The 16,493-nt window shown below is 36.4% G+C and overlaps 1 protein-coding gene across 1 annotated transcript in view; it reads left to right on the top strand.

The window, feature by feature from the left end:
* Positions 1-5,450: 5,450 nt before the first annotated feature.
* Positions 5,451-16,493, top strand: part of LOC124721122 — a 229,347-nt gene continuing 218,304 nt past the window's right edge. Inside the window, exon 1 of the mRNA XM_047245938.1 lies at positions 5,451-6,015. Within this exon, the coding sequence (XP_047101894.1) occupies positions 5,918-6,015 (98 nt within the window). The 5' untranslated portion in view covers positions 5,451-5,917. The remainder of the gene's footprint in view (positions 6,016-16,493) is intronic.

A 16,493-nucleotide genomic window follows, 5' to 3' on the forward strand; every position in this document is an offset into this window, starting at 1 on the left:
CCACTCTAGTGGATACTTTCTGCTGGTGTTGTGTCTTGTGTACCTTTACAGCCTCAAGACTGATTAAAAACGCCAAAGAAGCGACATTAACAGCTGTCTGTTGCTGTGGACAACTGCACCACAGATTTAATCTAAGTATGCTGTTTGCAAAAGTCGTCGGTATTATAGCTACATTTAAGGAAATGTAAATCAATAAACAAAAAGCTTTTCCTTCACCTCTATCGCATAATTTTGGGCTGATATTACACGAAATACTATTTCTAGCATTATAGAAGTCGCATTTAACACATGATTATGAGTGATGTATTCAGAACAATGAAACACGCGCCATACATATGGGTATAGCTTGAACAGAATAACAAATGTTAACTCAGTACAGATCTAAAAATAATTTCATCAGGCCTTTATGTGGAATTTTCTATCTATAGGTGTGTGAATTTTGTTTGGGGCAATAGAAGAGAAAAAAGATGCACTAGGCACATGAATATGAAGGACAGTTATGAAAACAAATCATATTGGATTGGCTGGTTAATTGGGGGGAGGGGACCAAACAGTGAAGTCATCGGCCCCATCAAATTGGCGTTAGTAAAATAAATTAACCAGAAAAGGATGTTGATCGATACCAAACAGAAGAATGAAAGACAATTCTTTGAATAATTGGTTAGATAAATTTATTAACAAATAGTTTTCTCAAAGTAAAAATCCTAGAACCAAAATCAAGTGTTGGCTACAAACATCCATATTACAAGTCTGATCACTTAAATGAAGCAGAACAGACACTTATCATGAGCTACACATAATAATGACATCACGTCCAAGGTATTGCCTTTATGGACCTATGATATTCGCATTGGCTTCACACCTATCAAACTAATCTATACTTTTATGCTACTGCATAAAGTAAACTCGTTGTTTAACGCTGTTACCAATAACTTCGAAACGTTCTTGGCCACTTCACTTCAAATTTTTACATGATACTCTAATAAGCGTTCAGACTGACATAGGCTACATATTTTTAACATATGCATTTAAACATTGAGGTAGACATAGGCTATGCATTTTTAATATCTATTATATATAAGAGTATACAGAATATCTGCACTACTAAATAAAGACAAGTCACTGTTTAATGTTGTTACCAGAGTTATGAAGTAACTTACTTTAAATTTTTAGACGATTCAATACTTTCTCTCTCTCTCTCTCTCTCTCTCTGTCTTCATATATATATATATATATATATATATATATATATATATATATATATATCTGTGTGTGTGTGTATTACAGTGTCATGTAAAAATGTGATGTACATTGGTCAAGGAAGGTATATAAGTACTCATATTCTAAATAAAGGAGAAAGATTCTCAGCAAAAATCTCGAAAATTTCTTGACCAGTTTACTCTAAATTTTTACATGCTACTCTATTAAACTTACTGACAGACATGAGCTACAATTAGCTATAAATTTCTTTTTAAGCCAGTTAAAAACTTTTCAAAAGGTTTTTGACTGACTTAATTCAAATGTTTACATGATACTCCACAAAACATTGAGATGGACATATGCTACATATTTCTTTTAACAAAAATGTCCAGTTTTCTGTTAAAACTGACTGCATGAAAGAAAATACTAGGCTATGCGAGGATTTGAAAATGTGCAGTTTGGTTTTCTTTTTCATTGTCAATTTTAACTATTATAGAAAGGCATTTAAACCATTACAAAAATTGTTTCCCCCATATAGATCCTTTTTCGTTATACATAGTTTTCATCACGAAATGTATACACAAATATGTCTTTTGTTTTCTTCCTTGCAGTCAGTTTTAACAGAAAGGAGGAAAGTTGTCTTTATGGGTTATCAGCTTATGATTAGAATACTACTCCAGAACCCAAATCTTTCAAAACTTTGTAATCCTACCCATTTGCAGATTAAAACTATGCTAAAAATTGTCATTGAAGCTATTATCCTTACAGATACAACAATAGAAGAGGTCTCCCATACCCTTATACCAACGATCACAACTAATCCTTAGCTGTTTAGTCCCCCTTAAACATCCAAACAACCACCACCACCACAACTAATTCACCCATGCATTTTAAGTGACTTCAATTCCCAACAACGGTTTCGTCAGCAATAACAGTAAACAATGTTCAAGGTCAGAAAGATGGGGGAAGAAGAGATGGACAGAGAGAGAGGGAAATAGTACACATAGAGAGAGGTAAAAAGGATATGAGCAGTGAGAGGTGGCAGGTGGAGATGAAGAGAAGAAGGAGGAGGAGGCAAAGAGTAGATAGAGTGGGAGGAGGTGATGAAGAGAGTGAGGGGGAGAGGGAAGAGGAAAGGGACAAAGAGAAGGGGAGGAGGGGGGCAGAGAGGGGGCATAGAAAAACATTAGGATCCATATCCAATTTCCACATATATTTAGTAACTGCATACCATTGCTGGATTCGTTAATATTACAGTAAACCATCAACTTCCTATTTTGTGACATAGTGCAATGAGCTTATAAGTAACAGCTGTCTTACAAATGTGGCCCCTGTTACTTTTTAAACAATATACACACTGTTCCAAATTTAGATTTCTTAGGTGCGGAGAATCTGGTCAAATGCCATAAGTTCCTAAATTTTAACTTCTATGTTTACAATAACACAGAAATCTAAAAATACCGACAAACTTGTACTTTCCATATGATTTTATTTGTTGTGAATACCTGAATATATATCTCACCTGCTTAACTCAGTGGTGCTCAGATTTATTAATAATTTCCCCCATAACTAGATACTTAGTGCTCCCTTATATAAAAATGGAGATATTTTTGCCTAACTCATCGAAATTATAAGAAAAATGAACTATTGAGATTTTGTGAGTTTTGCAAGTGAAAAGTTTGATTTGTCAGGTAGACTATTTATATTATTAATGAAATTCCTGGCAGATTAAAACCGTGTGCCAGACTGAGACTCGAACTCGGGACCTTTGCCTTTCGCGGGCAAGTGCTCTACCATCTGAGCAACCCAAGAACAACTCACGACCTCTCCTCACTTACCCACGAAAGGCAAAGGTCCCGAGTTCGAGTCTCGGTCTGGCACACAGTTTTAATCTGCCAAGAAGTTTCATACCACTGTACAACGAGGTACTGGCGGAATTAAAGCTGTGAGGATGGGTCGTGAGCGAGCTTGGGTAGCTCAGTTGGTAGAACATTTGCCTGTGAAGGGCAAAGATCCCCTGCAGAACGAAAATTTCGTTCTGGATATATTATTAATGTCTCCTGCATGCTCTACATCATGTGTTATAACATTCATTTCCTACCAAATAGACTGTCAAAATTCTTTAGAGTAATTAAGAAATACCTCAATATTTATACTAGATGAAACTATGGTTCATACTTTGTTTAATAAAGAATACTTGCTACTTCTCTTACAAACACTCTCAGACTTTATTTATTCATTCATTCAGGGTACTTCTCACAATGGTATAGGATATGTCATCATAATATAATGAAACTAAATAGCCCCAATATAAACATACACAGAATATATGAATATGTTTTATCATGATAGGACAGGTGACTTTATTGTTTGTAATGCATTGAATTATAAATTCATCTCTTTTAGAAAATCTTTATATTCAAAGTTTATTGTGTATGAATGCATTTATTTGTATGATGAGACAGTAAAATTCAAATAAATGAGCTACTGTATTTACGAATCATATAGAAATATGCTTGTATTATCACATTCTATATTTGAATATAACTACATCCATTATAACTCTTCAGTAATTGAGTGAAAGCTCAAAAATCCTAGTTAGCGGCTCCCATAGACAAATCACGTAGTGTAGTTTTTGAATTACTTATTTTAGTGATATGTGATAGATTATAGCAGCATATCTCTCATAACTATTCTTACAGCTGACGAAAATGGCACTTGTAAATTTCACAAATTACAGTGAAAGCGGTAAAATTCTTATTTTCTATTCCACTGACTGGCAGTCTGAATCACTTTTCTAATATGTCACTGCAAACTTTCCACTACTATATAATGCAGTCATTTCTTATTAATTATATTTGTTCTTTGTATTTTATCCTTAAATTTCAACTGATTTCAATCATATTCCCTTAATTTAAATCACAGACATCCCTATTTACATAATTTCATTCGTAATACTATTATTATTCTGAGAGAGGAGTGTGTTACCCCGTGAAACGCGTCTTTCAAATGGCAGTGAGAACATCAGTGTATAGTCAGATTTCAGAAACCAATCAAAGTAACACCTTACTCTGATTTTCCATTACATACCTAAATATAAATTCATCACAGGAAACAGTATTTATGTAGTATAGGTCATAAGAATGTTTATTTTTTCCGTTCTCTGTTTGCCCATTCTTTCACATACACTAGTGTCTGTCCGTACGCCTATTGATGGATGTAGAAATCATAGATGAAAAGTGATGAGATCTTTAATACCGATGTTTGCTGGGACGTCTAACATTCTGTTGTTTACCACAAAATTTCTAAAAGTAAATGTAATGCACCTACATGTGAGTAGCAACTTCTCTGTGAAGTAATGGCTGGTTAAGAAACGTGGGCTTTATGTCCCTGTTCAACAATCATCGTCAAGTTTTTTCATGATGTTATTTAATCACCTAGGCAAATGCCAGAGTTTTTTCTTTGAAGGGGTCATGCCAGACTTTTTACTTCCACATTTTTGTTGTGTATGCTTTCTCATCTTACTTTAACATAACTATATTTTTACTTACTCTTATATTCATTTATACTTTTTGTAGGATATTTAACACATGTTTCATAATTTTCTTGAAAAGGTTCATAACAAGTAAATAAATAGCATAAATTATTTATCTTCTATATTTGAAAATATATTGTGATGAAAGAGATCAGCATTCGTTTCTCTATTTAATAAAGACTTATCTGAGAGAACTTCTGATTTTGACGACTCTGTTTTCTTTTTGTTTTTGACAGTTTTTTACTTGTTCCGTTCACTTAGTTGTTTTTAGTTGGTAACTAACTGAATATATTAAGGATAAGAATATTAAAACGTTGTGTTAAGAGGCCACACTTTTTGCGTGTTATTGTGTTTTATCTGAAAATGCATATTCAAAACATAAACGCCAGAAATATTCCTGTAAAAATTGTCATTAACGTCGAAATCAATTTAAGGAAATCAGAATGATAAAAAATTGTCATTATTAATATTTCAAGCTTAAAATTGATTCTGATATGTGCTATAGCATTTTCTGCTGTAACTTTGTTTTCTGTGTTTTCGTAGAAAAGCATATTCCAGCGTTGTAGATATGTTTCGACTTTAGGACCAGTACGTATTCTTTTTGCATACGAGCGAATCGTTTTAAAATGGCTGATCCACTCAATGTAACAGAAAGCAAAATAATTTTTTATGTAATCTTTTAACGGTAATTCTGACGGGAAAGATGTTCCTTGAGTAATTGCAGAGAGGTAACTACTTGCGAACGTCAAGCTGTGAAGGACACTCGTAGTAAATACTAAGAAGCAAAGACATAGTAGAACGCTGAAGGAGTGAACTGTACGTGGAGGATTTTGTATTTTTCTCTGGCTGTCGTTCTGGGGGCGTGTGCTGTGTTACTACTTCGTCGGCGGTGTTCTTAATTGTTTAAATTTCGTTTGTGGTTCTTCAAGAGTACATATGGCGGGTTTGAAAAAAGAAAGCGAACGCCAAAAATGGAACACACTGCTTGTTATTGATTTTTCCTCATCAAACCGTTAACCAATCACGGAGGAGTTCACTCTTTTTAAAGGGTGAGGTTTCGATGCTCGTTTGGTTAGCCATATTTAAATGGACAGCCATTAGGTTGACTGTGTACTATGTTCCTGTGGATTAAACAGTGTTAAGTTTGTGTTTTATCACGGTGTCGGAAAGGCGGATTCCTAAATGCAGGTTGCTACACTCTTTCGGGAAACAGCTACGCTCTTGGGCGCAAGCATGGAGGCCCAAGATCCACCAGGGGTTGAGACGCAAGGGTTTAAATTGTAAGTATGCAGTGTCAGAAAAATTTGTGTTGTTACAAAAATGATATGGGGATATAGCCGCAATATTTAACAGTTGTTAATGTATAACATGTGAACTTTGGATACATTTTGTGTTAATGTTTACATTGACAGGTCTGTCAAAAATTGTTTGTTTATGTTGGTGGAATGCTGTTTTGGTGTAGTTAGGAAGTACCAGTGCACTGTTGAGAAACTTCAAATTTACAGATTACTCATTCTGGCCAACATTTTAGTACACTTTTTCTTGTGTTAGGTAATTTTTAATTATTTTGCGTATGTTTGAATTGGCATCCTGCTCATTCAGACTTCGTTATGCTTCATAGTCACGAACTTATTGTTTGCAACTTATCAGTATCATATAATACGTGTAATTTAGACTTCAATATATATAAAATATCTATATTGTCATGGTCGTGTGCGTTTTAATTTAATTTTTCCATATTGTTTGTTTGGCTGGAATCTAACGATCAGTGCGTTGTTAATGTCATTGTAGTCTCGAGAATAAACTGATCGGAATTATTGTTTAGTGGCAATCCAATTATATATCCGTATACAGTCACACGTACGAAGTGTTTGGGACGCGATGTTTCCCGAACATAATGTACAGATGTAGATATAGATCAAATAAAGTTGTAACATTGGGATTCCATAACCTTGTTGGAAACCCATTGAGCTTCACATCACGCGTTTAGCTGTTTGTTGGTAGTAAACTTTGGTTGTTGAATGAAACATGTTCCTGTGTGTGTAATTTCTTGCTAGTACACCGCAGAAAATACATAGCTGGGGAGTAATGCTTTTTATGGCCATCCTGCTATCAAAGTTTTTGTTACTTAGTTATCAGTGACAGTATGGACACTCAACATCTTTTGAGCCCATGTCATTGGCCAGGGTTCTGGATTTGTGTTTGTATCATGATACTCCAGTTAAGCATATTTGTTCTGCTGCTGTAATGAGTAATTCTACATTAACCACTAGAGAAAATGACGTTACTGTTATAAAAAGTTTATACAGTGGTAAAAATCTTCTGTCTCGATATATGCCGTAGAAAACGGATTGTTGTTGTAGTGTCAGAGGTATTGTCTTTCTTTCATTCACATATTGTTACTAATATGAATACAGTGTGTAACAACAGAGATGTAGATCTGCATATTATGATTATCGTAGATTGCTGTAGTGAAGTTCTCTTAATAGGATACTGAAGTGCTGATCATAAACATACTGTATGATGCATAACTGAATAAAAGATTTGTATATGATGTTACTGTTAGAGCTATTGCATTAGAGTGGAATATAAATATACCTGAAATGCCATATGAAATTGATTACTCATGTGTGTTCTGATGGTTATTAATTTATAGATTTTACTATTTACGGAACTAGAATGACTGAATCTTACTTACATGACATGAGAGCTCTTAAGACAGTGTAAGCTGTCATTCAGTGTTCAATTTATTACATAGGTTTGTACATTGGTGATATGGTTAATCTAGTTCTACTACCTCCTGTTGTGACTGTTATGTGAAACTGAATCACTGATGTCATAGTTAAGTGTGGCACTTTAAGTTGTGTAGAAATATTTCGGATTTTCTCTTTTCTGTCATATCTAGGATATAGTTTGCTCATTAATATGTTTTGTGTACTCAGAATATGGGAAAGTGATTATCGGTATCATATGTATGGAGCTCTGGGTAGGAGATAAATACAAAATCTACTTTAAATTGTGTCATTGAATAATAGTATTATGTTTTTGTCTCATGGACTGTTAAATACCCACATTTAAATTTGCTTGTTTTTTCCTGTTGTTGCTTACAAACATGTCAATTTTAAATATCAGATTAGTTGAGAAATAGTGTTACTTAAAACAATAGGAGGGCAGTATATGTGAATGTAGGCTTTCCCAGTTTGTGCCTGGATGAAATCTTCATGGGCTTTCATCTGAGGGCTTGTTTAGATGATTGTCAACGTCATGGAATTTGAACACAACTATCCAGATGGAAACCCAAGAAGATTTAATCAGTAGTGGGTCAAATTATAGTCTTTCCTCTTATTTGTTCTATTCTGTTGACCTCAGTATTAGAATTGGTAAACCATTCAAATTAAATATATCGGGACAAAACTAACTAACTTCTACTGTCAACTGGGCTAATTGCCAAATTCACAGAGAAATAATTTGACTGTGATAACAGCCCATCTGCTTTGGTTATGTAACTTCACCATTATTATTATTATTATTATTGTTTAATATACTTGGTTTAAAAGTAAATTGGGGCTTTTCACTGTGGGTTTATACTCTTCACTATCATACTGAAACAATTTGAAGTTTTTATTTAATTTTTAGTTGTTCGTACAGGATCAAAGGTGATTTGCCATTAACCAGCATTTGTATTTGTTGGATTAAAAATATACACCTATTTAGCTTAATAACTCATAGCATCATCTTTCAGGAAGTATGCAAGTGTTTGACTACACACAGCACTCAGAATGCCATTGTTTCAGATTTTCGGAGAATATACAGTTTTGAATAGCTGGTTGCATTTTTCTGTATCATAGTTAATGGAATTTGTGCTGCAGTGGGGGAAGATAGTGTTGTGCTGATCACTAGTCTGTCTTTGTAGCAGGAATAACATGTGAAATAAAACATTTTATGTGTATCCTGAATTATTGTGTGATATTGAATTTTTTATTGGTTCCTGTAGGCCTACGAATATTTACAGTGGAAAGTCACATTAAATACCCAAAAATTTCGAAGGCAATTTGAAGGTCCAGTGCACCTTTGACTACTATAATTTTGAAAAATAATTACTCAGTCACATGTCAAATATTTAGCATTGTTGTTCGCTTAAGATGTAATAAGTCCAGCATTCAGGAAAGCAGATACTAGGCTGTGAGTAAATGTAGGAAATTTTAAAAATTGTAACTCATCAGTGAAGAAGGTGATGCATATTCTCTTATCCGACAGTTAGTATTAATACTTGAAAAGGATAGTTGCTGCTCACCACATAGTGGAGATGCTGAGTTGGAGATAGGCACGACGAACACACACACACGCGCGCACACACACACACACACACACACACACACACACACACTCTCTCTCTCTCTCTCTCTCTCTCTCTCTCTCTCTCTCTCTCTCTTCAGTCGGCAGAGACTGCAGACGTGTGTGTGTGTGTGTGTGTGTGTGTGTGTGTGTGTGTGTGTGTGTGTGTGTGTTGCCTATTTTTGACAAAGACCTTATTGGCCGAAAGCTTATTTTGTGACAGTCTTTTTGTTGTGCCTATCTGTGACTCAGCATCTCTGCTGTATAGTTTGTAGCAACTATCCTTTTTATAATATTGTTACTTTCCATTTTGCATTTTCCATTGTTTGATCTTTCTTAGTATTGTTCTTTCTGGAATCCTTACCAAGTGCATTGTGCACTGTACACTCTCTGCGACACACCAGATGGTTACTTGTGTAGTATAGATGTTGATGTGACTAGCCAAACCAGCATGACCCAGCAGTGATGTAGGAGTATAAATATTCGTCAGGCCAGAACTCAAACAGGGACCTCTGTCTTTTATAACCTATCTCCTACTATTGTAATGTCAGCATATTACATGTTATACTATAGTCCACATTACTGCCGTGACAGTTTGAGAAAGATGCTGCATCTAAACAATGAGATATTAGAGAACTGTTTCTCGCAAAGTATCTTAAGATTCCCCAACTATGGAGAGTACCAAGTACCTTCATTCATGGCCATTCTACTTTACTCACAGAATGGCTGTGCAAGAACTACTGCACAAGCATCAGTACCATTACCGGTGTTGACAGTAGGGAGGTTGTGGAAAGAGAGCTAAGATTTCTATAATGTTCAGAATAGCTTTTCAGTTTCATGTCAATGTGTTAAATATATACTGCTAATACAGATATTGATGGATGACAATTGGAAGCCCTTTCTTGACCATCCAAAAAAATGGTTCAAATGGCTCTGAGCGCTATGGGACTTAACATCTAAGGTCATCAGTCCCCTAGAACTTAGAATTACTTAAACCTAACTAACCTAAGGACATCACACACATCCATGCCCGAGGCAGGATTCGAACTTGCGACCGTAATGGTTACACGGTTCCAGACAAGTGCCTAGAACCGCTCGGCCACACAGGCCGGCTCTGACCATCCAGTTTTCCATGTTTCCCCAAAGTAGCAATTCAGATGCTGTTATGATGGTATTAGTATGTAACTCGTTTCAGGGACAAAGAGCTCTCTACAGGACTCTTTCAATAATTCATAAACAATTACTTGCATTTTCACACTGTAAATATTCTCATATTGTTGACACAGGCAAATTAGAAGAGCATTAACGGTGATGCTCTACAGCATGGATATTTGTGTGTATGTCATTAGATCATATTCTCTCTATATACATGTTTAGAGCCTATAAGATGTTGAGTCTAATGAATTCTACCAGAATCCATTGGTATATCAGTGCAAAGGAAGTAATGTGATTCACATTTGTGCTTCTGCATTCAAGGCAGTTAAAAATGGAAGCAAAGATGGCCCTATAGACTGAACCAGTTACCAGAATTAAAAGGAAAATATTATTGTGATCTGACTGCTTTTTATTAAAATATCCAGTACTATCACTTTTGTTCCATAATGACATCAAAAATTTCTTTTAGTTTTCTTGAATTACATAATGAGTTTTTGTTGATTTGAGTTTTAAACCATTTGTTGTGAGCCAGTTGTAGGCTTGTTCCACTATCTCCTGGCTGAATCTAATATATACACTATGTGATCAAAAGTATCCGGACACCCCCAAAAGCATATGTTTTTCATATTAGGTGCATTGTGCTGCCACCTACTACCAGGTACTCCATATCAGTGGCCTCAGTAGTCATTAGACATAGTGAGAGATTAGAATGGGATGCTCCACGTAGCTCGGGGACTTCGAACGTGGTCAGGTGATTGGGTGTCAGTTGTGTCTCATACGTCTGTATGCGAGATTTCCACACTCCTAAACATCCCTAGGTCCACTGTTTCCGATGTTGATAGTGAAGTGGAAACATGAAGGGACATGTACAGCACAAAAGCATACAGGTCGACCTCATCTGTTGACTGACAGAGACCGCTGGCATTTGAAAGGGTCGTAATGTGTAATAGGCAGACATCTATCCAGACCATCACACAGGAATTCCAAACCGCATCAGGATCAACAACAAGTATTATGACAGTTAGGCGGGAGGTGAGGAAACTTGGGTTTCATGGGTTAGTGGCTGCTTGTAAGCCTCACATCACACCAGTAAACACCAAACAATGCCTTGCATGGTGTAGGGAGCATAAACATTGAATGATTGAACAGTGGAAAATTGTGTGGCGTGACGAATCACAGTACACAATGTGGTGATCCGATAGGGTGTGGGTATGGTGTATGTACTGCCAACAGTAAAATTCAGAGGCGGTGGTGTTATGGTGTGGTCGTGTTTTTCATTGAGGGGGCTTGCACCTCTTGTTTTTTGGATGGCACTATCACAGCACAGGCCTACATTGATGTTTTAAGCACATTTTTTCTTCCCACTGTTGAAGAGCAATGTGGTGATGGCGATTGCATCTTTCAACACGATTGGGCACCTGTTCATAATGCACGGCCTGTGGTGGAATTGTTACACAACAACAACATCCCTGTAATGGACTGGCCTACACATAGCCCTGACCTGAATCCTGTAGAACACCTTTGGGCTTTGGGATGTTTTGGAACGTCGACTTCGTGCCAGGTCTCACCGACCAACATCGATACTTCTCCTCAGTGCAGCACTCTGTAAAGAATGGGCTGTCATTTCCCAAAAAACCTTCCAGCACCTGATTGAATGTATGCCTGCGAGAGCGGAAGCTGTCATCAAGGCAAAGGGTGGGCCAACACCATATGGAATTCCAGAATTACCGATAGAGGGTACCATGAACTTGTAGGTTGTTTTCCGCCATGTGTTCTGATACTTTTGATCACATAGTGTACATGTTTGGAACCTATATCAGTATGCTAGTATCATTTGCAGACACCACAGATTTAGAGTCCTGTAGATCAAGGAGGAAAGGACCAAGAGCTGAATCATAGGAGACAACATATTTACTGTTGACCCAGTACAAATTTAACTTTCTTCTTGTGATATTCTTGGTCATTGTTTGCATGTAGTTTTTTTGACCTTAGTAAATTCATGTTACATGAAATTTATTTGTTAGTGCTTACAAAAATCATCAGTGACTGTGCATGGGTATCAGAGTGGACTTCCTAGAACGCTGCAGAGGCCCCTACTGGTTGTTTAATGACTAACATTGTATTGCACTCTTGCTGCTCATTCATCTGGTATACATCCTCACCATGTCATGCAGTTTGTCACCAGACTAGTATTTCGTAGCATAATTGAAGTAAAATGTGATTATAGCGAAAGTGTGAAAACCGTTCTTTGTGCCCTTCAACACAGAGAGAGAATAAATCAGATGAAGCACGCTGAACTCATTTCTAGAATAACTGTTCTCTTTTCCCATGTCTCACTATGTTCACCATCTAGAATACCAGGGACATTTATACACGAGATTTAATTAAATTGTCCCTCTGTTAGAGCTGGGATATACTGCAGTTTTGTAAGGAAAAGAAAGTACAGTAAAAGACTGCTACTGATTATGTAGAAATGCATTGCAAGCCAAAGTCAGTTAATTACATACAGGGACTTAGGATATTAGACGTGAACTTAGTGTTTGTTTGGGCCAGCTGCAGATTCATGTGTAGATATGTCACCTGCCTGTCGGAACGCCATTTGAATCCAGGGATAGGGAAATTGCCAATAGCTCTAGGTCAGCACCTTCTTCAAATAGCTGTCACATAAAAAAAAGCAAAATGCAAATTCAGAAATGTGAAAGTAAGTGGACTCGAGACAGCAGCTCATAGCAACTAGAGCAGGTGAGATGTCACTGAAAACTGTGAATTACACTTGTGACTTTGTATCTGTTGCAGTTGTGTGGAATGTTTATTAGACATGTTGATTATGTACTGTATGCTCTCTGGTTATCTGATTTCAGTAGGAAAATTTTCCAACACACATTAATACAATGAAGACGGACAATAAATATCTGTTTAATAATAAGTAATTGCAGATATTCTCCTAAAGAACTTCTGCAAAATGTTACAGAGGCGTGACTGATCATGACTTACTGGATCCAAAGTGAAAGTGCTGTCTCTAACAGAGGGTGAACTAAGATAAACATCGTAGTACTATGTAGCACGTGAAAATCTGTAAGTGTTAATTAATGATACCAAGGCCAACTATTTTAAAAATAGCTTTAGGCACAAACTGGAGTGGCCTTTATAAGTAACCAGATATAAATATTAAATGGAATGTGTTTCATGATAAATTTTTGTAATTACTGGAAAATAACTTCCTAATGTACTAATCAGAGAAAAATCTTCTACCACTCATAAGAATAATGTAAAAATGGTATTTTGTATGAGAGCTAGAACAAATAAAAAAACATGCTGTAGTTTAATACTGTAATATCGTTGTTGTTTAGTTGGTTGTCGTCGTCATCTTCGTCTTCCACACTAGTTTATTCTGTGCAAGTCTCTGCATAACTGCTGCAACCTACATCCATTCGAACCCATTCATGGCCGAGCGGTTCTAGGCGCTACAGTCTGGAACCGCGCGACCGCTACGGTCGCAGGTTTGAATCCTGCCTCGGGCATGGATGTGTGTGATGTCCTTAGGTTAGTTAGGTTTAAGTAGTTCTAAGTTCTAGGGGACTGATGGCCTCAGAAGTTAAGTCCCATTGTGCTCAGATCCATTTTTTTTTTCAGCCCGTTCACTGTATTTGAACCGTGATCTTCCTCTGCTGTTTTGACCCCCAAACAATTCCCTGTTACCAAGTTGACGATTCCTTGATGCCTCAGTAATAGTTCTATCAACTGATCCCTTCTTTTAGCCAGGTTGTGCAATAGAGTACTTTTTTCCTCCAGTTATTTAATCTACCAGTCTAATCTTTAGCATTCTTCTGTGAAACAACATTTCAAAAGTTCCTATTTTCTTATTGTCTAAACTAATTATCGTCCACTTTTCACCTTTTTACGAGATTGCCTCCTGAAAATACTTCCTAACACTCAGATTTATATTCAGCGCTTCCCTTTCTCAGACATGTGCTCCTTGCTATTGCCAGTCAGCATTTTACATCCTTTCTTCTTCGGCCATAATCAGTTATTTTGCAGCCTAAAAGCAAAACTCGTTCACTACCTTTAGTGTACCATTTCCAAATCTAATTCCCTCATCAGTGACTGGTTTAATTCAACAACATTCCATTACCCTTTTTCTTATTTTGTTAATGCTCATCTTATAACATCTTTTCAAGACTATCTGTTCTGTTCAACTGCTCTTCAGTGTCCTTTGCCATCTATGACACAAGTACAATGTCATTAGCAAATCTCGTCGCTTTTATTTCTTCTCCCTGGACTTAAATTCCCTTTCCATATTTCTCCTTGGTTTCCTTCACAGCTTGCTCGGTGTACAGGTTGAATAACATTAGGGATAGGCTACAAAAACAGTCCAGAGGCATGCTGCTAGATTTGTTGCAGTTTGTTTTGGTCAACACTGGAGTATTACAGAAATGCTCTCTGAACTGAAATGGGAAACCTTGGTGGGAAGAAGACTTTTTTTTTTTTTTTTTTAAGTGCTTTTGAGAAAGTTAGAGAACCAGCATTTACAACATACAGCAGAACAGTTCTACTTCCACCAGTAGACAACTTAAGTAAGGACCACAAAGAGAAGAGAAGAAAAATCGGGGCTCATACAGAGGCATACAGACAATTCTTTTTCCCCCACTCCATTTCATCCAGGGAAATGATTAGCAGTGGTACAAAGTGCCATGTCTCTCCCTTCTTAACAACTGCTCCCCTTTCATGTTTTTTGACATAAAAATCTGCTTTTTTTACAAGTTGTGAATAGCCTTTTGCTCCCTGTATTTTACCTTGCTACCTTCAAACTTTCAAAGAGAGTAGTCCAGTCAACATTGTCAAAAAGATTTTCTTTTTTTTAATCTGCAAATGCTATAAACAGGTATTGGCTCTCTTCAGTTTCTTCTAAGAAAAGTTGTAGGGTCAGTATTGCCTTGCAAGTTCGTACATTTCTCCAGAAACCAAACTGATCTCAGACGGTGTTGGGCTCTGCCAGTTTTTCCATTCTTCTGCAAATAATTTGTCATAATTTTGCAACTATCAAATATTAAACTGATGATTCAGTAATATTAACGCCTGTCAGCATCCACCCTTTTTATAATGGGATGGATTATATTATTCTTGAAGTCTGAGGGTAATTCACCTATCTCTGCAACTAGATACATACTTTACATACCAATGTGAAGTGCATGGCAGATGGTACTTCCCTTTGTACCAGTTATTATGGCTTCTTCCCTTTCCATTCACATGAAAGGGGGGGGGCGAGAATGACTGTTTAAATGTCTCTGTTCGCACTTTAATTAGTCTAATCTTGTCCTTGTGATCCCTATGATAACATTATGTATATATTGCTCAGCAAGTGAAACAGTTTTGTTATGGCTGGCCCTACTAAGTATCTCAGTTATTTTGAGGTAATGTCTTTTATTCCATGTGCCTTGTTTCCACTTATGTCTTTCAGTGCTTTGTCAAATTCTTCTCACAGTGTCGCATCTCCCATCTCATCTCTATACAGGGCCTGCTTCCTCTTCTTCTTCCCTTTCTATATTATTTCCTTCAGGTCTGTTTCCCTTGTACAGCCCTCTTATAAATCCCTTCAACCTACATCTGTCTTTCACCTTTTCCTTCTTTGCAATCTGAGCTCTTGATATTGATGCAGCCGCTTCTCTTTTCTTAGGTTGTCTCTTTAATTTGTCTGTCAGTGTCATGTATCTTTCCCTAGACCATGTGTGCTTCTATAGCCTTTCATTTGTCTAGCCATAACTATAAAATAATAATTTAAAAATTTATGAAGTGAAAAAATTGCATATCTCATATAAAATTTACAGTTATAACAACAAATTAACCAGCCGTTGAACATAATGATGTGACTCTTAACAGAACACTGAATGAAACTGTTATTAAGTATTTTTAATAGTAGTGTCTTACATGTTGGAGAAAATGTGCATTATATAATATGGAGGGAGACATTTGGGAGTACAGTACAGCAGTTTCAAATGGATGGGAGTTGCAGTAGTTATGCATGGAGAAGAGAATTGTGCAGCATGGACTAGTATGTAAAGCTGCTTGAAACAAGTTTTCGGGCTGAGGTACTAGGCTACAACAACAATCAATGGATAAGACTGCATAATTCCTTAAATTTTACTAGAAAAACTTTTGTGGAATCATTAATGTAGCAAAAGGCCGATTCATTTCATATTTTTAAATTATCGATAACTGTTCTAAAGAATTCAGCTGATGGAAAGAAAAAAGTATTGTTTTGGTATAGCGC

Source organism: Schistocerca piceifrons, chromosome X, assembly GCF_021461385.2.
Source record: "Schistocerca piceifrons isolate TAMUIC-IGC-003096 chromosome X, iqSchPice1.1, whole genome shotgun sequence".
Taxonomy (NCBI): domain Eukaryota; kingdom Metazoa; phylum Arthropoda; class Insecta; order Orthoptera; family Acrididae; genus Schistocerca; species Schistocerca piceifrons.